This window comes from Labrus mixtus, chromosome 3, assembly GCF_963584025.1.
Source record: "Labrus mixtus chromosome 3, fLabMix1.1, whole genome shotgun sequence".
NCBI lineage: Eukaryota > Metazoa > Chordata > Actinopteri > Labriformes > Labridae > Labrus > Labrus mixtus.
Window position 1 is genome coordinate 27,107,037 of NC_083614.1, and position 25,578 is coordinate 27,132,614.

Below are 25,578 nucleotides of genomic sequence, written 5' to 3' on the forward strand. Positions count from 1 at the left end.
TTGAGGGGATGTTTTTCCCGTGCCTTTTCTTCTCATATGAACGTGATTACGTGAGTAAATTGGGGGCAGAGCCAGGCGGATTGCACACACACACAAAAAAGAAATTGGCATAGCACTCCTGTTGCCTTCCCTGAGAAATTTCAAAGTAATCACAAGCGATCTATTATAATTACAGCTGCGATATCTGTCTGTAGCTTCATAACTGTCTCTTTATACATTCATTACCATGCAGATTGTGATGGAAGGAAAGTGCTCTCTGAAATAAACACAATCTCTCCACTGGCCCCATCAGACTATTCCTATTTTTTTATTTTTTATAAACTTCAAAGATAGTTGTGCTCTTCAAACGGTGTCTGAGTTCTTCAAGTATCTTTTTAATTAGTGCAAGTTACAGATGCTGAAATAGGTTACATCTCAATAGGTGGCATGTATTTGATTTTCCCCCAAAAAATCTCTACATAATGATTTTAAATTATAACAAGCCCACACATAATGAAATAGACTTCATATTCCGTGGAAGTTGTTATCACTTATTTATAGTGATGAATTTCACTGGACCTGAAAAAAGATGGCGTTATATGTGAGCAGAAGTTGTATTTATTTGACTAAGGAGAAGAAAAAAAAGAAAGAAGTGAAGCTGGCATTGTTATGGAGTATATTTTAACGGCGTCTCTTCTCAATTTCTTGGAGGTCATGTCCTTCCCCTTCTTTGTGTGTCGGCTTGACTGAATCCTGAAAAGAAGAACTGAATCAAAGAGCCTTAGAATGTATTAGAGACACTAGGACTGCATCTTACTGTCACATAGGAGTCCTGCAGCTTCGCCCCCTGCCCCAGGGCTCAGTTGGTAGAGTCGGTCGTCTCTCAACCGGAAGGTCGAGGGTGCGGTCCCCAGCTCCTGTCCGATGCGTCCTTGGGCGGCGGTGTATGTGTGCGTATGAATGGGATTAGTTATATGATGCTGTCACTACAGCAACCTCTGCCATCAGTGTGTGAATGTGTAGGTGAGACCTCTGGTGTAAAAGTGCTTTGAGAAGTCAGAAGACTAGAAAAGCGCTGTGCAAGCTCAAGGCCATATATCATTTATCCTAATTTGTATATTTAGGCTTCCACATGTTATGTAATATGTCCAACAATAGGTGTATCTCACATGGAAAATACAAAAAGTATATGTGCAAATTAGGGTCTGACCTGTAGACTCAGTGTCAAATTGTCAAAAGCATATTAGTTATCCCAGTTAACCTCACACAGGTGCTCAGCATATGGACACATATTCCCATCTTTAAGTATCTTAATTTTTATTTTATTTTTTTATCTAAAGTATTGCTTTTTTACATCGAATGTTTGTGCTTAATGATCAGCGCTGGATGTGACCTCAGATGGAACAAATGTAACACATGATTAAAAATGTAAATGGATGACTTAAGTGTCGGCTGTGTGGGTGTATTCGTAAATGCCAGATGTGACATTAATGCTTCCCTGGAGACATTTAATGACAAATGTGAGATTGAAGGTAACTCTGGAAACAACACTTCTCAAAGAATCTAACCTCCAGCTTTTTTTTTTTTTTACCCTTCTGCATTTAATGATTGGAGAACGAGTCATCATGACATAATTAAGCTCCTGATTGACAACAGGTTTAGATACCCACATATTTTATTGAGGTAACAGTATGTGCCATGTTTTTGTAAGGGGTAATTATAACCTGCAGAACCCACAGCAGCCGTGTGTAACGTTTGTACGTTTGTAAAAAAAAGTCTGGGAAGCGCTTTATAAACATGTTGGTTTTGTTCTTTTTTTTTTCAGTAAAGAAATCTGATTGGTCCAAAAAAAATACCAGAAATTTGGGGTTGTGATTTGTCACGGAGGACTTGGTGGTGTGTCCTGAGGCTAGACGAGTTGCGAACCACTGTCCTTGAATCACTCTGCTCTGCTGCGCTCCAAATACACACCAAGACTTTTTTTTTTAGGTGCTTTGAGTTGAAGCAGAAAGTAGCAGGTCTAACAGGACAGGAAGTCAGACACATAGAGCATCAGATCAATTTTGAAATAAATCACTACGCACAGACTCCCCACAGCATATATCTCAACAGAAAAATCATCATTCTGTGTGCAGCGGGCGTGTCGCTCACATAGAGCGTAACACCAGGAAGGTTGCGGCGGTAACCGGGGGATGAAAATCTAATTATGGATGAAGTGAAGTTATTCCTTCTTTTAGAAAGGAGCTTTTTCCTTCTAATCGTAGTCATGCCGTGGAAAAGTTGCTTATCAGTGGTGGTCTTGACCAGTCTTGTTTTGAATTCAGAGTCCACCCAGTCTGAGACCGAGACCAGACAGAGTTAAAATGCTTTTGGAACCAAGACGAGACCTTCAAAAAGTGGTCTGGATAGACAGATGGATACTTTACTAATCCTTTGCAGGAAATGTCACCGTCACACCAGCAATCACAGTCAAGACGCTACATAAAAACTGAATAAATACCATTTAGGCACTTGGGACCAAGAACGGTTTCAAGTACTACAACACTACCTACAAGTTGTCATAATTCATTTTTACAAGATCCTCAGATGGAGATTAGGTAGTTGTCACAGAGTTGAAGATGTTCAAAATGCATTTATTTTAACCTGTTACTTCTCTTCCATGATGGCTTTAAGATTAAAAATGAAATATGCATGCTGTTCATTAAAAATGCCACAAGAAGTTCTAATGCAACAAGTGTCATCAGACTCTGATCTTTGTATTGCTAAAATCTGATTGCTCAGTAGAAATACATTAGAGCACTTTGTTGTCACAGGATGTTAACGTCTTAAAGGGCTTTAAACCCAAAGCAAAGGTAGAGACCTAAAATTCTTGAGCTGAACGCTCACATCTAAGAGCATATTTTCTGTAGAGCTAGCTGTTTTGACCCTGCATTTTTGATCTTGTGCTAAGTCGTATAGAGTTTGGCCGTTGGTTCTTTTATCCAATTTGTCATGACAGCAGGTTAGCAGCGGTCAGACTGTAACTTTTAGCCTGGCCGGCTCGGGGCAAACGAAAACCCTTTAATCCAAATCTGTTGAATTTTTCTTTTTGGGAGGTGCAGGCACTGCAACTGACAGAGTATGGGTCTGTGTGGAGGCAATGCTGGAAACTGTGTGTGTATGTTTGGAAGTATGTAACCACGGAAACATGAGCTATCTGTTTGGAGGAAATAATGAAAGAAACAAAAGGAGAGAGGCGTTTCAAGGTGGATCGAACCGTGTTGATATCTCTTCAAACGTTGATTTGAACAGTTTCAGTGGTTGTAATTTAACTCTTTTTTCCTCATAATGATGTAGAACAACTTTTGACACCATTTAGTTTTCAATATTGCTTCTTTAGCCCTGCTGGTTACATAACCCACAGAACTGTTTTGGTCTCAGTCAGACCAACCACTACTATTCTAACACTTGGATTGATTACCATAATACTCGACAAAGGTTTACTGTATGTATGGTTCCCAGGACATGTATCCTACTGAACTGAGCATGCTCAGAGGCCAAGTAAATCGACTCCAAACCGCATTACCTGGACTTTGAGAAATTTGACTTCAGTCAGATTAACATGTCCAGTTTTAGCCGGACTTACACAATTAATCATCTTTTTCTAACTGCATTTAAAAGGTATTGATTCATAGTTTTCTTCTTTCAACATTACTCTGCCTGTTCTTATAGAGGCTTCAAAAGTGCTTTGTATTCCAGTTACTACTGCTGTCAATGCACCATAATGTTGACCAGAAAGAAATAAATTGTGTTTGAGTTTCTTTGATTTAACTTTCCTCTGAGGCGGAACAACAAATAAAAAAAAAGGAAATGTGTTGCGATGCTACAACACAGAAGATGCACTGTTCTGAGAATCTAAATCACTTATTCAGCCTCCCTCTTTCAGTTGACTTGTTTGACTTTGCAAAGCTATTCAGAAGACGGATGCGACGCTCACCTCTCCTCACAAAACACAGTTTTCTCCTAAAATGTGCACCTCTTCCCAAATGTCAGACAAGCAGCCCATGAAAGTCTGATTTTAATTCACACCATGCCGTCTCTGTTAAGCTGAGTGTGGAGCTGCAGGTCACGCAGAACACTAAAGTATTTTTGAAGGACACTTCACATGGCAATCTTCCACTAAACACCTTGAACTTTTGCCGGCAGTATAACTTTATATATGAGTCAAAGCACTGCTGAATGCAATATCAGTTTAAAGAGCTCTGCCTTGGGCACACTTGCTCAAAGAAAACTAGAAAGAATGTGTGCAGGGTGCCAGGCTGGTCTTTGTTGATTCAACATCCATATCCTTTGGTTCCTCAAGTTTTTGCTCCAGTGCAGCTTGCTTTGCAGGCTTTGGCATTCCTATTTTTCTCCCCTTCTTATAATAAATATTTTCGTTTTTTTACATGAAAGTAGAGTACCACAGTGGATTTAAAGCTGTAAGAGGGAGATAGGCAGCAGGAAGAAAGCCCTTCCTTTACAGTATTCAAAGCTTTATTAAAATGCTGCTCCCTTCCTGCTGCCTGGCCCGGCATCCTGTAATCACTGTAAAGCTGTCAGATGCAATCAAATATGAACATGTCCAAATGCATTATGATCATGAAGCATAAGGGATTGCTCTAAACACAGAAGATAATGGTTGAGGTCAGACATATTAGGTGTGAGGGAGAGAGAGAGAGTCTTTTGTTCACATTGCTTTCAACCCCCCCCCCCCCCCCCCCGCCCCCGCCCACCCTACCCCTCTTTGATTCCCTCACATTACACAACACACTCTGCGTTTGAGCAATGGGGCTTTGAGCTGGTGCCACCATGTGCTTTATTCATTCCGATGTATATCTCTGTCATTATGGGGCTATTAGGGAAAACATCTATCAGCTTTGTAGTATGAGCACATATCTATCCCAGGTTACAAGCCTGTTTTTGCATGGATTTTTTTTCTTCTTCTTCTCACTGGCTTCTTTCCTCCCCTATTCTCTCCGTCTTTCTTTATCAAGTACAGGCTGTGTGGGCATGGTGTGCAGGAATCCTTACATTGCAAAAGCAAAGAATATGAATTAAATTATCCTCTCGTGTTATCCTCTGTCTCTCGTCTTATTCCTCTTCTCTGTGTCTTTCTTCCTGTAATTTATTCCACTTAGATTGCCAGCCTTCGGCAAACTGATGTTGCTATGTGTAAGAGGCGGCACAGGTTGAATTTGCAGGCCAACGAGTTTACTAAGTCAAGACTTCATTTGTGCATATTTATTGACTAACTCAAATCCCTGAGTATATTTTTTCATAAATTAAAAGACTTTATGGGTTTAGAAGTTTCAGTTGCTCAACTCGTGACGGGTCGAAGTAAAAAAGTGAGCAAATAGTTCTCTGGCAATAAAATAACAAATATTTAAACGTAAAAAATTATGAAACTACAGTTAGGAAATCACATCAACATTGTAGTTTCAATAGTTTACAGTGTATGAAGTTAATATGTTATTTATACACTGTACTTGTTATCCAGGTTTGTACTGGGTCCAAATTCAGAGAAAAAAAAGCCTTTTACAAATGTAGAAATAGTAAAACAGTAATAAGAAATATTTTAAATCCGGATAAATTCACTTTGTAATTTTAAAAATAGAGGAAATCAAGAAATCTTCACGCTGAAAAAGACGATAGTCATGACTTAAAAGCAGAATGTGCGACATTTTACACATAAATAAATACAGTAGAAATCACGTATATCGTCTGTAAATGTCTCTAAGTAATGACTGAATACAATGAGTGAGAAGTGTGAGTCCCTTTAGCTCTGTTGTTGTCGGAGCCATGATTACATCAAGGACTAGGGAAAAGAAGAAGAACATACTCACTGCTTATTTGGATGTCAAATAAGTATCTTTAGATCTATCAATTTATATGAAATATGAAGCTATGAGCTTGTGCTTAATGGTGCTTCATTATGGTGTTTTCTAATTCACAAGTCCTTCGTGTTAACGCGAGTGGAAAGAGGTGTGTCGCTGGAGGAGAGCGGAGGCTTCAGAATAGTGGAGGTGTGGCCAAACAGCAGTTTGTTTTGGTTTCATGCTGGTGCTCAACGGTACGACGGAGGATTAGGGCCACGTTAATTTAAAAAATAATATATATATTTCAATATTAAAGTCGTAAATGGTTGGTCTCGAACTCGTTAATTTACAAGATTATTCTCTTACATTTACGAGTTTAATCTAGAAATAAAAAAATGTAACTTGGCCCTAATCCTGCGTCGTACAACAGCAACATCTACTGGATCAAAAAGTGGCACATTCTTCCTTTGAAGGCCCTTTTCCCACTTCCATTACAGAATTGTTAAAAAAATAAAATAATTCTTTACTGATATTTTATGTGTGGTCTTTCTCCTGTGATTTCTGCAGGGAGTTTGGGAGATGGAAGGTGAACAACCTGGCCGTAGAAAGGAGGGATTTCTTGGCGTCTCCGTTACCTCTGACCCCTGAGTTCATCAGGAACATTCGACTCCTGGGCCGCCGGCCCACCACCCAGATGATCACTGACAACTTGATCAGGAAGTATGGGACACACTTCCTGTTGTCAGCCACGCTGGGAGGTAAACAGCAACGAGATGATTATACCATAAAACAGTTAATGTGATGTTGTTAAGATGAGTTAAAGCGGTATGCATGGACCGTTTGTGTCCACCAGCAAGCCTTGTGTTTATTTACAAAGCAGTGCAGCCCTTTTTTTTTAATTCCATCAATTCTGAGTCAGCAGGTGTTCAGTTTCTAACAACAAAAAAAGGCATCAATGTAACAAAAGATTCCTGTTTTCACATTGATGAAGACAAACACAGATTGTAGGCATTGAGATAACTGGGTTTCATTGTGTGAAAAAAATAAGTCTTTGGATGATTCTTTGTAATATTTTAACTGATTAGATTGAAATGCAACCTTCCAAAAGTATCCTTAATAGTCATGCTTACTCAATACTGCAAACCATATTCGATCCGCAGCTCCTGCAGCAACATGTCCGATGTGTCCTTGGGCAAGACACTTAACCCCAAGTTGCTCCAGCTGCTTCGTTGGAGGCAAATTAACGTGATTAGTGACTTCTGATGGTCACTTAGCATAGCAGCCTCTGCCATCAGTGTGTGAATGTGTAGGTGTGACCTGCAGTGTAAAAGCACTGAGTATTCAAAACAGACCAGAAAAGCGCTACATAAGCTCAAATCCATTTACCATATGGCTAATGGGATCTCACGCATACTAATAATTAAGGAGAAGTATTGTTTCCAGTGTGAAGCGTATTATCTTTATTGTACAGCAGTATGAATAATAAAAATGTGCTTTAAGGAATGACTCCTCTCCCAGATGATGTAGTGTTTAGTAAAGTACACAATTTGCCCCAATAAAAGCTTTTAGAATTTGCTCTCCCGGCTGTTGTATATGGAAAGCAGATGGACATGGCACAATAACTCAGATTCAGTAAGTAACTGAATAAAACATCACAGCCAAATAAAATACCACAGACAGCACAGAAACCACCCTTCAGAAATAAATGAATGCATGTAAAAGCTTGTGTACTGTTAGCCTGCCACTCCTGGTCTCAGTTAAACCCCCCTTTTTTTTTTTTTTTTGGTTTTCGGCGGCGTGATGAATGAACGTGCATTAATGGCACTCTGAGTGAAAAGAAAAAGTCATTTAAGATGCCAGAGAGGTTGCAGGTAAGTATGGCAGCGCAGATTTGCTTTTACAGAGCAACACTTGTCAATTACTTTGGACCTGACTCCTGGCTTAGGAAAGGTCGCTGTTGTGAGTGGCTGCATGTAATGCAACCGTAGCAGCTGCCGGAGCCGATGCAGCCGCGCACTCTGGCCCTCAGCCAGCACTTAGTGGTATGAAGAGAGGAGAATGAGGAGTTTGCTTTGGGTGGCTGCCAGAGATATGCCTCTGTGGTTCTGAATGGATTGCCTCTGTGTGCAGAAACATATGGACTTAATGAAATTAATAAATAGATTGTGTTATTAAGAGGGTGCCCTTCAGCAGCGGAGGAAGAAAAAACAGTGGGCAGAGAAATGGCCCCCGAAGCATTAACGCTGCATTATGATGAGAAATATGATGTGCAGTGTCTTGGGGACTCTTAAGCAGAGTGTGCAGCTCCGCGGCTTCTGCACTTATGAAGTGCTGATTGCTGTGATCACCGGCTACTGAGAGACGGTGACGTGGCTTCTCCTAATTGTGGTCAAGTGTCTCCGTGCTTCAGGGGCTCCTGAAAGGCTGCTTCTGTTCTCTTAAACACCTGGAATTTTTTGTGCATGTGGGTGTTTCTCCAGGAGCAGAGCAGCTGTTTGGTTTAAAATGATCTCAAAAAGGAAGATTTATTAGAATCATTTAAAGCTAAAAGAGGCAGCGAGGGGCCATGTGCCGCCATGGTGCCGAACGCAGATTCTCATACTTCATGTGCAGAAAATCCAAGTGAGAGATCTGACAGTCGTTGGCTTTTTTTAAAAAAATTTTATCGACATGTGATTTGTGGGAATTGCAATGCATTACAGGAAAGAAGCTAACGTCAGCCCTCAAGAAGCTAAAAAAGTGAGGTCATGATTTAAAGCATTCAAAGTGGAGTCATATTCAGTATATATTTAACTTTTTTGCTTGTTTTGTGGTCTAGAGCAATGGTTCCAAAAGTGTGGGTACGGGATCCCCCAATGGGGTTGCGAGCCACCAAGATGGGGGTCTTGAGATGCCTTTGAAAAAAAGACGAATACATATTTAAAAACAGAAAATAAATCAGTAATTCTCTGTACACTGAGAATAACTTTACTGCCACTGTATTGTGAGGGCACAAGGTGTGTCGCCTGTAGCTGCCTCAGGTTCAGCCAGCATATTCACATGGTGTATTAAAGGTGTGTTAAATACATATGGTCAAAATAATCTTAAATATGTGTAAAAAATACACAGATACAAGATGAACACATCTGTTTGTTTGTCTATTAATTAAGTCTATACATGGAGATAATTTGTTCTGCTTCTAGCCTTTCTGACAATAATTTACTATATGAATAATTGGATGGTTTTTCAGATGGTTTAGTAGTATTAGTGTGTATGCTTGGCTATTTGTTACTCATATACCTTAACCACCTCCAGGGAAAGTGGGGTTTCCCCAGTCTCTGCACCTTTATTCTGGGGTTCACCGGCTGAAAAGTTTGGGAAGCCCTGGTCTAGAGGACTTACAGGTTCAAAAAGTTTTGGAATTGCTTCAGTCGAGGCCCGCAGCTGTGACACAGCATGTAATGACTAGTTTAATCTTTTGGTGCCCAATCTAAGAACGCCAAGAAAGGTGCTGTTGTTGCCACTGACAGGCTCAGATTGTTACAGAACCGTCTGACAACATCTCAAAAAATAAATGCTACAAAGATGGAGCTTTTTGTTAAGGTAAGAGACATGTTTTAACCCAAAACAGTGGTTATTTTGCTCTCCAAAGCCAGCGTCAGATTGACAAATGTCAGAATTTTACCTTAGGAGTTGAACTTGTCCACTGCTGTCTCAACCTGTTGTTTGTTCTGTTCTGTTGTTTTGGATCCGAGATAACCCTTCAGAAATCCAGGGCCACACAACAATCTGGATGTATGATTCAGTGGTTACAGCCCTGGCTGCCAGCAGAGCAATCTACTGGAACAATTTGGAAACATTTTGTACCCATTGGTCACTTAGACCCCGGAATAAGTACAAATTGTACCTGGACAGCCATAGATAATGTGTCCACCCTCTGTTTCAAAAAGCACAGGAACATATCAAATGAATTCCACTAAATGTCATGTTTCCGTGCAGGAGAAGAGGCCTTAACGATATTTGTGGACAAGAGGAAACTGAGTAAGAAAGCTGAGGTGAGTGATTACTCGGGGAACTCCTCCACTGTGACCCTGGAAGCTCTGCACCAGCTGGCTGCCTCCTACTTCATCGACAGGGAGAGCACCCTGCGCAAGCTGCACCACATCCAGATCGCCTCCACTGCCATCAAGGTAACGCCTTCATGTCTCTATTGCTGGGTTCTTACAGAACAATTACTCTCAGACTATTGCAGTGGTTCCAATACTTTTTCCCTAATGTTAAACCACAGCAGGGACTATGACTGTCGGAAACTTCCCTATGAGGGCCCCATCTGACAGTGCACATTGTTGCGCTGCTAAGTGTAACAATTTTCCTGTGAAACTTCCTGTGAAGTTTGTAAATTAAAGTCATCATTGGTGTCAGATTATTATGAAATATTGGTAATGAATGCTGGTTGGAGGGGCCCCCTGTCAGTTTTTGCTTTGGGCTAGGACTGGGCGATATGACAAAAAATGTTATCACGATATAAAATGTCATATCAGTCGATATCGATAATTATCACAATAATTGTCAGTAATTATTTATTTCAAATTTAAAAGCTGATTTTTGCTCCTGGGTGAAAGTTGAAGAAACCAGATGGTTAATTATGGTATAATTATTATTTATTGTCAGAACATGATGAATTATAATTAAACAGAGACATTTCACCATCATAAGCTCAGAGCAAAAAACGAATATGCTAATAGCTAAGCTAATATGACAGTTTGTTGCTGGGGAGTAACACTCACTGGCCCGCTGGGGTCCAGACCATGCATAGACAGTTTATATTATTTACAATACGGTCCACACTAACACTCATTTATGACATTTGGACATTTATTGCCTTCGGTGTGTTCTAACGGGTCATATTGTTCCCAATGGGGGAACAGGTTCGTGGTGTCGCCGTTTTAGCTGCACTTCTCTTCGGCACAGTTAACAGAGAACTTTACTCTGTTTTTTGTCGGACTGTAAAGAGCCAAAATGTCTCTAAACTCCAGAAGTTAAGCGGCCTCTCTTGTCGTCTTGTCGAGGATGTTTTCTCCTGCTTTGAGGTTCGGTGTTTCCTTCAGAGTAGCGATCGCTAATTTCGGCTGTTTCCTTTTCCGCTCCCGAGGTCTGTAAGCCTGCCTACCCATATCCCTGCGACATGATTGGCTGTTCGTAGTCTTTTTCTTCTTCTCCTTAATGTAGGGTGGCAACTAGCGTCCAAGGCGCAATTATTGTTAGCGTTTTATCGCCCAGGCCTACTTTGGGCCCCAACAGACTCTAGAGTCACCACTGCATATCAACATACTAAACACGCTGTCAGTCATGTGTTTTGCTAACAAAGTCCTTTATTTTATTATATATCTCAACCATTGTCTGCAAAAAGTACAGAATAGCAACTTCAGTGTGCTACAAGAAATTGAAAAAACTAACAAACAGCTTTTACAGAGGAGGCATTGACAAGTTATTTTGTACAGAGAAACTTCCACAAATACATCTTTTAAATCTGGATCTCTGAAGATGAACAAATTACCTAAAGGTAAAAATAAATCATGAAAATCGTTTCAGATTGATACTTCCAGTCCTGCAATCATTTCAATGACTACTTTGGGCTTGTTTTGTGCTACAGATCTTCTCAAGTCTGGGTTGCAGCTGAGAGTCTTCCACTCTTAGTTCATTTTTTAAAGTCCAGCTGTGATCTGTGTTTGGTGTTGATTGGGGCAACTGCAGAAAAACCTTTCTCACACAGGTAGGATGTGTCAAAAGGAAGGAGTGTGGCTCTCTTCATTACACACTGTCGTACAGGTGAAGCCGAGGGCAAGATATGACTCATCATATTTTCTTGTCTTTGTTTTAGTAGTTGTACAGTAGCGTCTTGTGTAGATTCATGATTAGCATCTCATTCACCTGGAAGTCCTCCCACAAAATCTGCCATGCTTTGCTAGCAGTGCAGAACGACGTTCATTGTTTTGATTCAGCCGTATTACATCAAGATGATGATGTAATAAAGTTGACGTTTACTGATGGAATTACACTGGAGCTGGTTTGAAAAATATGAAAAAGAAATGTCCTCGACTAGAAGAAAAGGGATTTTCTTTCTTTGTACAGCAGACTGAGTGCTGTTATTCTAAGAAGCCTGTAATCACAAACCAAAAAACCCTGTGCTTGCCTGTCTGCTCTGTTATAAAATGTCAGTCTGACTTTGGCTGTAAACTAAAAATGATGTTTTTTGTGCGCTACATATTTAGAAACCTGTCTTTGAATGAAAGCAAAGTACATAACACAATAAGTACCATAACACATAAGCCGATATTAAATGATATCTGATAGAAATATATTAATTAATTTGTATGAATTGTCCATAAACAAGGATTTATAAGGGCATCTAATGACAACATTTTAAGATTCAACAGAATTGTCATGCAATTGTCAGCAGGCGATGGGTTATAAAAAGATAATAGGAGTATTGCATTAAAATGTTGGGCAACACTTTAAGGTCACAATATTCCCTATTAACTAGAAAAGATAAGTCGCAGGTATATAAGGCACACTCTGTTTTTGAAGGTCACAGAGAGAAAAACGCTGACACCTCATTTGAACAATAAGAACCTTCTATTCCCTGTTCCAAGGCTGCTATAGCCAATAAGAGCCTAAGTAGAAACAGGACTTTATATTTCTCTCATCCAGATGAAGATTGGGAACCGTGGGGGGAAATTTTGAAGCAATCCATGCATGCATTAGTATTTCCATGTATTTTTGCATCGAGGAGAAAAGCTTCTCTTAGAGGCACAGATGAAGGCTTTTCTGTTGTTAACCTTTTTCTTGTTACATACAAGAAAAAGCAAAAAAAAAGCAATGAAATTAAAGTGGAAGATGAGGCTTTTATCATCCTGCTTGTTATAAGATCCGATGATCCGCCGCAGCAAGCACATTGCGTCTGGAGGAAGCTCTGTGATGAGCCCATATGGCGGGAGGGGGGGGGGGGGGTGGGGGGGAGATAAATAAATCTTGTGAAAGGCGACTCGTGACAGCTTCTGCCTCCGGTTGTCACCTTCAGGCAGTGTGGGGTTAATAGGGCTTTGGAGGGTAGGAGGAGGATGACCCCTTCTTTCTCCCTTTTCGCTATTCGTCTGAACACAGTTTGTAGTCGGCCTGTGAAGTGTGGCTTTCCCTGCTGGAGCGGAACATGAATCAGTCTCCCTGTACTTATATCAAAGCCCTGTCCTCGCTCTACATTGTGTTCAGGGAGGGCTGGGTTTTTCTTCTCTGCAGCTAAGGTGGGCACATCAGAAGGGCAGAGGCAGATGCTTTTGTATGTGTCATTTCTTGGGAATTAGGGTTTTTTTTTTTTCTGTAGCTACAGAGAGGAGGAGAAGGAGATGGAATGCGCTTTCATGCTCCAAAGACAGTCATAGGGCGTAACTGACAGGTAGGAAGTGGAAAGAGTACAGACTCACCTCCATCACCGCTGTAATGTGAGGCAAAAGAAACATATTCCTCCACATTTCTGCTACATTTCCACAGGGTGTTGACCCACACAGCAGCGGAACAGACACAACTAAGCTGTACTCTGCATGGAGTTGAAATTGAACTGGTTGAGGAATAAAGAGGGAGGTCTGGCGAGCCAAAGGCCCTCCTGCTGCCTGCATGCAAAGGAGAAATTGGAGCTCATTTTGGATTTTAAATAAAAGAAAGAAGCCTGTTACCGTTGGCTGTGGAAACCTGGGCTTTCTTAAAGAAGTCACGGAAGAGCGAAGAGCCTGGGGTCTGATCAACTTGTTTGCACAAAGAGTAATGATTTCAGCTGTTGGAGAGCATCAGGGAGCATTTTCGGTACAATTTGAGAATTTCCTGGGCTGAATCGAAGGCCCCAAACAATGTCGGGCCATATTTGCCGGTCTGTCTGCACGCCGTGATGAACAAGGCGACGGACTTCAACGGGGGAACAGCAGGAGTCTCTGGTTTCATATTTCATCTTGCAGACAGCCTCTCGATTGTATTGTGATTTCATTTTGTGTTCCCTGGTATATGAATCGATCAGTTGTTGCCTGGACTACTGCAAAGTGGAAAGACGGCTAACTTGATCATCTATGATCACTCAAACCAAACTTTATAACAACAGGCATAGAGACACCAAGTACGGACAAAGTAAAATAGTCCAAGACTGTCATGGCAATACATTATAGACAGATCAAAATCTGAATGCCATACATACATGTTTAGGGGCCGGTTAAAATGAAAGGCTTGGGAGGATTTCCTGGTTCAATACATTTTGATAAAGCAAAAAACAAAAAAACAATCGTCTTACAGTGTAAGCACATAGATTGTGAGCGTTGGTCGTGGGTCATTATCGATTGAGTCGTACACTGTAAGCTAACATTCTGACACACATTTGATACAAACCTACAGTGTATGCGGGGCTTAAGGCACAGCGATAGTGACAGTCGTCTTTTAATTGAAAGGTTTGGGGTTTGACACCCTGCTCCTGCAGTCCACATGTGGAAGTGTCCTTGGGCAAGACAATGAACTCCAAGTAGCTCCCGGTGACACCGAGCTGTGTATGAATGCATACTTTATAAATGGGATGAGTTAAAACTCATGGGCACGGTTCTACTTCCTCTGCCACCAGTGTTTGAATGGGTGAATGTGACATGTAGTGTAAAAGTGCTTTGGTCAGAAGACTAGAGAAATGCTATAGAGGTCATTTGTTGTTATTATCACCATGCCCTCTTGAGCCTTTTGTTTTATTTCAAAAAGTCCTCCAACTTTTACAACCACATTTGTCTTTTTTTAAGCTAATTAGCTTGCTAGCTGTATAATCTGCTTACAAAGGTGAGACGATTGAAAGAAATTCATCATACACACTCATTAAGGCACATACACACAAGACAAGTCGCCACCAAGTGGTCTGGAAAAATTAAGCCAATGCGGAAGTGCAAAATCCTGTAGTTCCTCGAGTGTCCGCTTGAGTCAGTGAGAGACTAACAGGAATGGAGTTATTATCTAAATCAGAGGTGATTTCGAAGTGGGTATAAGCAATGGAGACGTAAAACAGGTGGGTATACAAGGGTGTACCCTGCACTATGCACCCCTGCAGAAGTTACTTTTGTCATCTCATTTGCTAGACCAATTAATTTTGAGGTCTGAGCCGAGGTTTGAAAATGAAAACTTTGATGAGATTTTCAATTTTACCTTTCAACATGAGTCTCTGCGATAATATAATAGCTGTGATTCATGCTTTTGTCAGGTCTTTTATGTTGCAGTTTGAATAGTTTCATCCATAATCTGGAACAAAATGTTTTTACCAAAGTGCCCTTAAGAAGTCTTGGTAAACCTCTCACCTGTTCTAAACACACACCAGCTTTCATAGTTGACCTTTTCCACAAGAAAAAAAAAAGAAATCTAAAGCATTTCTCCAAGTTTTCTTCTGATGATTCACTGTGTTGAGTTCAATGCCCTTTCAGACCTTGAAGTACTCCAAATGTCAGTCATCTGACAGTGTCAAGTCAGTAAATAAATCCCACTTTGAGAATCCCCCGCGCATTGATGCGTTTACTCTTAACTTTTTAAAAAACGTGAACATGTGTCAGGCAGTGTGCCTACTGCCCTCTACTGCCCAAAATTGCTCAGTGCAGCTTTCAGAAACACTAAAAAAACGAGGCTAGAAGAGGTTTAAGTCTGAAAATATTTTGAATTCAGAGGCTGTCAGGCTTTATGATGATCCATGTGTGCAGTAACGATCGAAACTCTCTTCTTCCTGGTCTTGTGTTGCTTCCACTCTGCTGTTTGAATGAGTCTACTTTAAGCACAGTAACACCTGGATTAGAGGGTCACGTCATGAAAAAGGGAACACACCAACTTGGAAGAGCTCGTGTGCTTTTCCCCCCTCACACAGCAGCATGCCACGATACAGGTGGCCAATAATGCCCTATTAAGTATTTTTAATATACCAGAATGCATGTACAGTGATAAGCAGCTGCTATGCAAAGCGGAAATTGAATGCTCTGCTCATCAGTCAATGTTTTGCCATATGGCATATCATCTGGCATATCAAATAATTCCTTATATGGATTCAATATTCATGCAGCCTGAAAAACCTGGGTTTGTATCTCATTTCCTCACTCTCATATCAGCATTCAAATCCCTCATGACGGAAACAAGGGATTTATAATGCGATAGAAATATTATAGTCTTTGAATTGCACTCAAATTATCTTTCATTTTCCTTTTCCCATTCACAGAAGATATTTATTCTTCCGCTCACAAACCCCCCCTTTTTCCTTTGGATTAGGCTTGTGATTAAAGAGCCCCATGCTGTGTTTTCACTTCCCTGCAGCAACGGCCTCCATATGAGCTCTCAAGCCCCGTCAGCCCCTCTATGATTGTGTTACTGATCGACTGACCCTCATTGTCTCGCCTCATCCATCTGTCACTTTGCACCAACTGTCCTCTGACAAGCCTGACCAGGACAAATCGCCGAACAAAATATGGTGTCCCAGCGCCACAAAGGGAGAAAAATGAGAATCAGTTAGATGCTTCCCATGCCGTGTCACAGCAAGAGAAAAGAGAGAGCCGAAATAAGTTCTTCTTCTTGCAAATGAAGAGGGAGGGAGAAAAAAAAAAGAAGAAAGGATGCTTTGCTGGAGCTGCTTTGTGGCAAAGGTCAATCGAAGCGTCGTCCATCAGTGACTAGACAAAAAAAAAGAAACGGTTTAGCATTCTTGCAGAAAAGTGCAGCAAAGCACTCTTACAGCAATTTAGAGGAAATAAATTAGCTTACCCCAGTTTTTTCTGTTTCTCTCACAAGTACAATTGATTATGTAGGAACTGCTTTATTTAAATAAAGCACAAAAAGGCACTTTCACTTGACAAAAGGGACATGTTTCGTATATAATCGAATACATTTATGGATCTGTCTCATAGAGAAACATATAGAGAAAGGACACAGGGACATATACTCTGTAATAGATGCTTAAAGGAATATTGTACACATATGATTCCTTTAAGGTATCTCTCACAGTATCAGACTCGTTTATCACAAAGATAGTAAATCTGGCAAATGGCATTATTTAATTACATCTATTGCGAGACACAAATAAAATGTTATGCTATCTGCAACTCTGTCTTGGCATTCCCATGTCTGAAAAGTTCAAGGTAATGACAGAGATATTAATGCCAATAACTGATGATGCACTTGAAAAATGAAAAGGTGCGCCATTAGCCTACTGGTTAGTGCGCACCCCATGTATAGAGGCCATTGACCTCCAAACAGGCGGCCCAGGTCCAAATCCGACCTGTTGTACCTTTCCTGCATGTCATTCCCCACTCTCTCTCTCTCTCTCTCTCTCTCTCTCAGATTTTCTGAATCTATCAACTGTCCTGTCTCTAAATAAAGACCCCAAAAAAGCCCCAAATAAACCTTTCAAACAAATGAAAGGTTAGAAAAAATAACTCAAGTGGACTTTGCTTTACGAAAGTATGTCTAAAACGTATCTCATAATGGTCAACTTCGTAATCCATGACAGATACAAAAACATCATCGTCTGGTATTGAGGTGTAATTTTGTCCTTCTTTATTCATGTTACACGACAAAAAATCCCCTTGATATGACTTCCCTTTAAACTAACTTTAAGTTCTATAAATATGTATAATTGAACCTTACATTTGCTCGTGAAAGCATGCTGTGAGCTTTTTTTTTATGTGTTGTTGCCCAGGTGACAGAGACCCGCACAGGTCCTCTTGGATGCAGTAACTATGACAACCTTGATTCTGTCAGCTCTGTGCTGGTTCAGAGCCCTGAAAATAAAGTCCAGCTTCAAGGTATGTTGGCTTATTTAATCTGTTTTATAGTGAATGTTTTTAAAGAGGACATATTATACCCCTTTTCCACCTTTTCAAACAGTCCCCTGTGGTCTAAATGAAACATCCGTGCTGTGCTGTACTTTGGTCAAAATATAACATGAATGAAGCACCAGAGGAGGTTTGTGACTCTGTATAAACCAGCTCTCTCAGAACGCTCCGTTTGGGTGTGTGTGTCTCTTTAAATGCAATGAGCCCCCCCTCAACCAGTGAGCCAATGGTGCCGACACAAGCTCAGCTTTGAGCTTCCATGGCAACTCGTCGCCGTGCCCCCTGGGAAAAACATTGCTGCCGGAGACAACACAGGAGGGGGAGGGGATTTTTTTAACCAGAATCCCACTGTGACATCACAAGGGGAGAAATTGTGAAACTTGTGCAGACCACAAACAAAGGACTGGATGGGTTTATTTCACATTGTGTGGTTCAGTAGACACTCAGGTTACCCAAATATATGTTCAAAAACACTGTATAAGAGTATTTTTCATAATATGTCCCCTTTAAAGCTTAAAAAAAAATAATCTTCTGAGAAATATGAGCAATGACATTCAATAAAGTCTTACAATCTGTATATTTAAACAAGTCATGCATTGTACAATGTCACTCCTCCAGTTTGCAGTTTGATGGTAGCAGTAAAAACCAGTTTGGTTTCACAGGTTTGCAGCTGATCCTTCCAGTCTACCTGAGAGAAGGCTTCGTGCAGGCTGCTCTCAGCTACATAGCCTGTAATGGAGAGGGCGAATTCGTCTGCAAGGACAGCGACTGCTGGTGCAGCTGTGACCCCAAGTATCCGGAGTGCAACTGCCCTTATATGGACATCCAAGCCATGGAGGAGAGCCTGGAGAGGATCACAGAGACGTGGGGGATGCTTTATAAAGAGTTTGAAGAATCAGGTATGAAAGGCTTCTGGAAAATAACAGAGGCTTTCTTCTTTCCCACATTGCATGCTTCATCCTTAATGCAAGAAGATCTAACTTTTAGAATATGAATCATTTATATGAGAGGAAGAGGGGATGAATTCAAGTGTTTTATCTCCACCGTTAAATCTGAGTGTGGATCCTATATGTGTGATCCTCCCTATTCTATGATTTATAGGTGGACTATAATTGCTGGTTGTGAATCCTGGGTCCTGGCACACTATCTGCATGAAGCATATTAACACGGCAAAAGTACCAAATTAAAAATCAACAGTTTTTCGGCTCAGGTAGTTTACAATATGTCCAGAGCAGATTAATCTGCTATAAAGCCCATTTATTGCCGGCCCAGTTTTTCATATCACCCGGGATACGGAATTCGAGTGGAAGCTCCAAGCATAATGTTTAGTTATTAGTGCTGTGCTCGCTCAACCTGCCTTCACCATTATTACTCAGGTGAAATCAAAATGGACGTCATTTTTTTTTTTATTCCATAGACAGATTTAGCTGAAATATCTCTCTAAGTGCAATTACTTGCAAAGTTTATGTTTTAATAGCCGGGTGCGAGGCGAGTGCAGGAACGTGCTGAGAATGCAGACGCTCACAAGTGTCATAAACGTGTCCTTCAGCGAGGGGTATCACACACTTATAGCCAGCTGCTTTATCTGCAGAGGAAGATCAATTGACACGGATTGAGATTCAATAAGACTTTTCCACTGACACGTTCCTATTGTTAAACATCAAGTTAATGAATGCTTTTGGTTCCTTAAAACAACTTTTGTTCTCATTGCAGCCACTGTCTTCTCCACAGGGAAAGGTTTGAGATTAAACTCATTTTCACCTTCCATGTTGTCTGTCTGGGAAATTTTTAGAGTAGTTTTGCAGCAGGAAATGCAGCTTGAGTAAAGGACAAAGGACACTCATGATAGTAATACATTGATTACTGCTGTCGTTATAATATATAACTGGTGCTATATTCAGTATTTTTTTTTCTCAAACAATTTTTGAGATACCTTTTTGAGATACCTTTTTCAAAACACCACCAGCTGCTGCCTCCAAACCAGGTACTCCTCATTCCTGAACCAATAGAACAAGCTGCCAAAGTCTCTCCAATTCAAAGTCTCCTTCAAATGCAGCTCAGTAAAACAGCCTCTGCCTCTAACTGAAAACACAGCTGGTTCCCCCTCTGTGATTTTATAGTATCATACGACTCAGTATGCACTGGTCACTTTAACTACATGAAAGTGATCCTTGTCAAGTCCTTGTCCTTGTACATCAGGGATTATCTTATTGCCACATTTTATGTATGAAATGATTCTCATTATTTAAGAAATAAATGGTCACAAAGCAAAATGTGACCATTTACTGAGAAATATAATACATATTATATGTATAAATATTATAAAGCTCCTAGAAAATGTAAGTGATGGATCTAAGCATAAACATATACAGTACATGTTCCTATTAGACATTGAGACATGATATAGATCGTAGGTTCCCAAAGTGGGGGTTGCAAGAAACAGAGAGGACGGGTCGCAAGATTCTTTCTAAAAACATGTAAAAATGAAACTTTTCTTCAAATTTGATATTTTACCCATTGTTGTGAAAATATAGACAAAAAAAGTAATTTAAGAGATGACTTGTGTGCCAGGGACAGTAGGGGTCCCATGTCTTTCGAACCTTATTTTGGGGGTCGCCAGCAGAACCCTGGATATAGACACACGACAGAAAAAATCTGAGTGATACCACATTGATATTATGACTGTTGACAATATGTTTAATATTAGATTGGACATTTTTTTTTATTGTCCCCAAGGGGCAATTTGGTTTGCAACAGAAGTCCACACATCCAATACACATCCTAAATAGCTGCACAAAGACATAAATACATCCATTTGATACATAACGCCAATGGATGTCATCATCATAGACGGGCAGTGAGAAAAGAGACACACAGTCCAACAGTCCACAGTTTAAGTGTAATGGCAACAGTGCCTACAGCTTATTTAAAAACCCAACTACTGCTGGGACAAATGGCCTTAGTTTGATTTGGCCCTGCTAGTGTAAGTTAACGTCCTCCATGTGGGCAGAAGTCTACACTCTGAACAAAGATGGGGGTGAGGGTCTTTCAAGACGGTCTTTGCCTTTGCCCATTAAGTGGCTCGTACTTGAAAAACATGGCCAGCATCATTCAAGTCAATGCCAACAATCTTTTGTCAAAGTTTAACAACAGGGTATTTTATCAATCTAATGCTGCAATGATGCTCATGTGGTCAAATACCCCTTTTCTGTTGTTATAGATGAATTCAAGGGGTTCTATGGGAGGCTGCCGCAGAACTATTTCCTAAACGTGTCAACCATCCAACACTTGTGGTCCATGGACAACATGTTCCAGTGGAGATACGAACAGCTGGAGAACAGCATGCAGGTCCTGTCCAGACGAGCCCACAGAGTCATCTTCAAGCTCTTCAGTCTGAGTAAAAGGTGTCACCGACAGCCGCAGGTCCATCTGCCAAGAGAACGGTGAGCCCAACCTCTTACATCATAAACTTGTAAAACATGTCTTGATCAAGAACTACTTTGAGTAAATCTTCTGCAGCCAACATCTTTTTTCATCAAGGGAGTCTTTTCTGGTCTGGTTTTCCTATTGCATATTTCTCTTTCTGGTTCATATATATCCTCATTGGAGTTGAAAGGTTCTGGCATTTGAGGAGCAAATCCAAACTGTACAAGGAGTCACAGCCTGCAGTTCTCTCTATAGACCAATTTCAGGGACGTAGGTGGAAGTGAAAGCTGCCGTTGCTGACGTAGAATTTCACACACCCTTGAAATACTCCATCGGTGTATGTAAAGTCATTTTTTATCTCTTACTTTCAGCTTTCCTAGAAATAGGTACATCCTGCTGGATGTTGAAAAGCAATGAAATGATAGGTATTTACATTAAAGTGCAATTTGTCACACCAGTTTTGCAGACACACAACTGTTCACGTGAAGATAAGCATGAATTACATTACCTGGCCTACATTACAGTCTCACTGCCTTGACACTTAACCTTGAATTTTTAAGTTAACAAGTCACTGCCCCATTAAATGTTTAATAAGCTTCATGAAATCTGCAATGAAACAGTGACATCTTTATTTCTTTGTATTCCATTTGACTTCATACTCCAGCTTGAAAGCTGATTATCTGAGATTGTTTTAAGGAAAAAGATAGAAGAAGAAACAATCGAACATTTGGTTCTGTTTATAGACTGATGTGTTTTCAAATTGGTTACTTCGAGGAAGTTTCACATACCACAGATGCTTATATAGACTGAACAGGAAGTGGATTTAGTTGCAGTGTCCCATTGGTATGTGGATATCAATCTTGATGCCTCTTTGGTTGCCGTCGCCATCTTGACATTTGGAGGCAAATGTCTGAGGTTGGAGCTGGATAGGAGCAAGAGGTTGGGAAATCACATCTGTCAAAGCCAGTCAACCTATGCCTTTGGCTTATTTATGTTATATCCTACAGAATGTGTTCCTATTTGTGGTGCTAGCTGACAAGAGTTACAGTATAAAGAATAAGAAGCTTTGAGAAGTTGAGGAACCTGGTAAACTTGGACACTGACACTGTGGAGCGAGCCTCAAGACGCCAGTAAAGGAACTGCCGTTTGGAACTGGTTGTTTTTCACTTGAAGTTTGTGCCATAGCCAGTTTCAGATTAATTTTTAAACAGAAATATCACTGACTTGAACAGTTTGGTTTGCTCTCAAAAAAACAACAATTGTTCTGTTCTAAAAAAATAATGAGTTTTCTGATCTGCAACAAAAGGTCAAGGTCTGATGTATGCCACAAAAAGACAAATTTGGTTTCTGATGTTTTTTGAAAAACAAAATCACAAATACTGGCTTCAAACAAGCATCCACTTTGACCTCATAAATGTCTTTGCTACTGAGAGAGGACAGTATTTATACACATACCACAAAGAAGTCACTTTACAGGCGTAATTCATGTTGAGTGTTTGGCCAATGTTATTTGTAAGGTGAGGACAGTTCCTGAATTTCACTCTCCTAAGAGTGACTGAAATTCTCATTGACTTAGGCTACCTATCTCCATCAGCGAGGCAGATTACCACCCGTCGATGTTGCACAGTGCTGATATTGACTGAGCGTCCACAGTGATGGCGGTGATTCTGGAGAGAACAACACATGAATCAACCTGCAGATTAATCTATACAGTGCACTCCGTTCAACGTCCAGTCTCTCTTTCTCTGTTTCTTTCTTCTTCTCTCAGCGTACCCCACCGTCTCATTCCCTCCACCAACTTGCCAAAGCACACATTAATCACTGATCCATGCAGCTGATATTCCCACCCACTCGCCAGGAAATGGAGTGGGAGCGTCATCGCCCTCATCCAGGCGGTGTTTATCTATATTATTACAGCAGAATCAACTGTGAAGCCTTCCCTTTCTTTTACGTCTTCACGGAAATCTCCATACCCGGCGGAAAGAGATTGAAAGTGGGATGTGTGTCAGTTTGCCTGCGAGACAAACGGAAGCTTTTGAGAAACCCTTTGCTCTGCCTTTAACATCCTGTGTGAGACACTTGAGATGGATGAGAGATAGAAGATTGATTTTGCTTCCTTGGGGCTACTTTTCCAACAATTATGAGCGGATAAGCCAGTTGAAGCAGCAGCCGGCTTGGCTTTTATTAGGCGCGTAATGATAAGACTGAACAGAACAATCTGTGCTCAAACTTAAGTCATTAGGCGTAATGATGCACATTGTCATTTAAGTGATGATTTCAGTACTTCTGTTTTAATCAGCTGAGAAAATTATTTTTTCATTGGTGCTTGCTGTTTGTTTCATGGCCACCAGGATATGTTCTCAAGGAAACCTCTCATCTTTGACTTCTGAGACAGAGGAATTACAATTTCTGTATAAAACTGTGAAATAGATTTTTAATGAGCTTGTCAGGACATAAGATTGGACTCATTTCATTGCTACAACCTCAAACTGTTTCATTTGCATTCAATGGTAAAAAATAAAAAGTGTCCAGAAGGCGTGATTAAAGCATTTGATGTTTTCTGACTGTGCATTGCTCAGATTGATTGCTTTTGGCTGCCAATGGTGCAGTGGTTAGCGCTGTTGCCTCACAGCGAGGAGGTTCCTGGTTCGTAAGCCCGCCGGACAGGAGCCTCTCTGTGTACTCCGGCTTCCTCCCACAGTCCAAAGACATGCTTCTAAGTTAATTGGTGACTCTAAAATTGCCCGTAGGTGTGAATGTGAGTGTAGCTGGTTGACAGGCGGAAAGTCCAGGATGTACCCCGCCTCCTGCCCAATGGCAGCGAGGATAGGCTCCAGCTCCCCGCGATCTCGGACGGGGAAAAAGCGGTATAGATAACAGATGGATATTTATTGCTTTTGCTTGCTCGCATTTTTATTGATTGACAGTTATATTAAATATTTAGTTAACCAAAAGATTTTGGATTGTGAGCTGTTGTGCTCTTTTTATGAGCTTGTTGATTGCTGTTACAACCATTGTAACAATCATTTAATTATTTTTTATACTCTTGTATATATCCAAGGTGTTTTGTTTGGATGCAGAAAAAATAGTTGTAAGACAAAAGCAGAAATTCTGATTTTGTTGTTGTTAAGAATTCTGTTTGAATATTTTAGTTTTTACTCAAATCAGTTAGGTAATCAGCATATTCTAAACCTGGACCAGGTTTAACCTGGTGATTTTCTGTAACCTTGGCTGGCTGCACATAGACGTTATGTTTCTGCCTTCAACAATCACTTAAAGGTGGTATGTTTTGGGTGCCTAAACTTCAGGTCATAGAAAGATGTAAGCTCTTTAGTTCACAGGAGATACTGCTCTTCTGCATGGGTTTAATCAAGCCCATACATTTTCAGAAGTCCCTTAATCCTTGTGAATTTCCTACAGTTTCCCCTCTATAAAAAGCTTTACAGAGGGAGGACCATAAGTGTTGCTTTACAGGCTTTTTACTAGAAAGTTAAAACAGTGTATTCTGCCAACTTCATTTTCAAAACACAGTTTTACCTGCACCTTTAAAAGTTGTAGCCCAGAATAAGAGTTGCAGGGCACAGGAGGACTGTACATAATCACACCAGGGAACTACCAGTACAACAGCAGTCTTGACTTGGTGACTGCTTTGTGCTGCTGAAGCTGTCAGAGGTGAAATGCCTTGCCCACAGGTAGCCGGTGATGGAAAGGCAGAGTCCTTTCAGTTCATTTCCCATGACTGCTTTTTTTTCCATTTGGAGGGTTTATGATATTCAAATCTAGGATTTTCACGACTCAGACCTGCTTCCCGCTGCCAAACACACAATAAAGGTTGAGATTCTGGGGGAAAGGTTGCCCCAAATGTAATCCAACAAACATTTTCATATTAGCATAAAGTTTACCACAATACCGTCTCATCAAAGAAAAAGGTTTCTTTCTGAAAGGAAAGCCAGCGGTATGTTCTGTGAATTTCTTCTCTTCAGCAAGCAAAGAGGATAAGAGGCATAAAGGGATCACAGTCAAGAAAGTGCTACAGACGGGGAATCAAACTCTACCCCACATGGGGGAATTATATGTGCATCCAAGCGTCACTTACCCTGCGGCTGCAGAACACTTCTAATATTTATGTCACAAACTGATCAAAGACAACTTTCTCTCTCTCATGCCTTCCTTCTTCTCTTCCTTCCTTTCTTCCGTCCTTCCTCTCTTCTTCAAACAACAGTGTTTATGCTCATAGTTTTTTGCATGTGTTAACATACATGCATCAGACACTTGGAATACACAGGAATCTTACGCCTGACTGACTCAATAACAGGAAGATGTTCCTGCAAACCTTTTCCACTTGAGCTTAAGATCATTACCCTGCAAGAAATATTCAGTTTAAGAAAGGTAGACTGTGGAGTTTGTTGCAGTGACATTTCAATAAGATACTAATGATTTTTTTTATGCCACAATTCCTGAGAGTAAAGTCATTTTAAGATTCT

At 40.6% G+C, this 25,578-nt stretch overlaps 1 protein-coding gene across 1 annotated transcript in view; it reads left to right on the forward strand.

The window, feature by feature from the left end:
* LOC132969366 (BMP/retinoic acid-inducible neural-specific protein 3-like) overlaps window positions 1–25,578 on the forward strand; it is a 64,933-nt gene that overhangs the window by 35,911 nt on the left and 3,444 nt on the right. Inside the window, exons 3-7 of the mRNA XM_061034328.1 lie at window positions 6,384–6,574; window positions 9,795–9,985; window positions 17,533–17,638; window positions 18,331–18,567; window positions 20,889–21,111. Coding sequence (XP_060890311.1) covers window positions 6,384–6,574; window positions 9,795–9,985; window positions 17,533–17,638; window positions 18,331–18,567; window positions 20,889–21,111 — 948 coding nt within the window. The remainder of the gene's footprint in view (window positions 1–6,383; window positions 6,575–9,794; window positions 9,986–17,532; window positions 17,639–18,330; window positions 18,568–20,888; window positions 21,112–25,578) is intronic.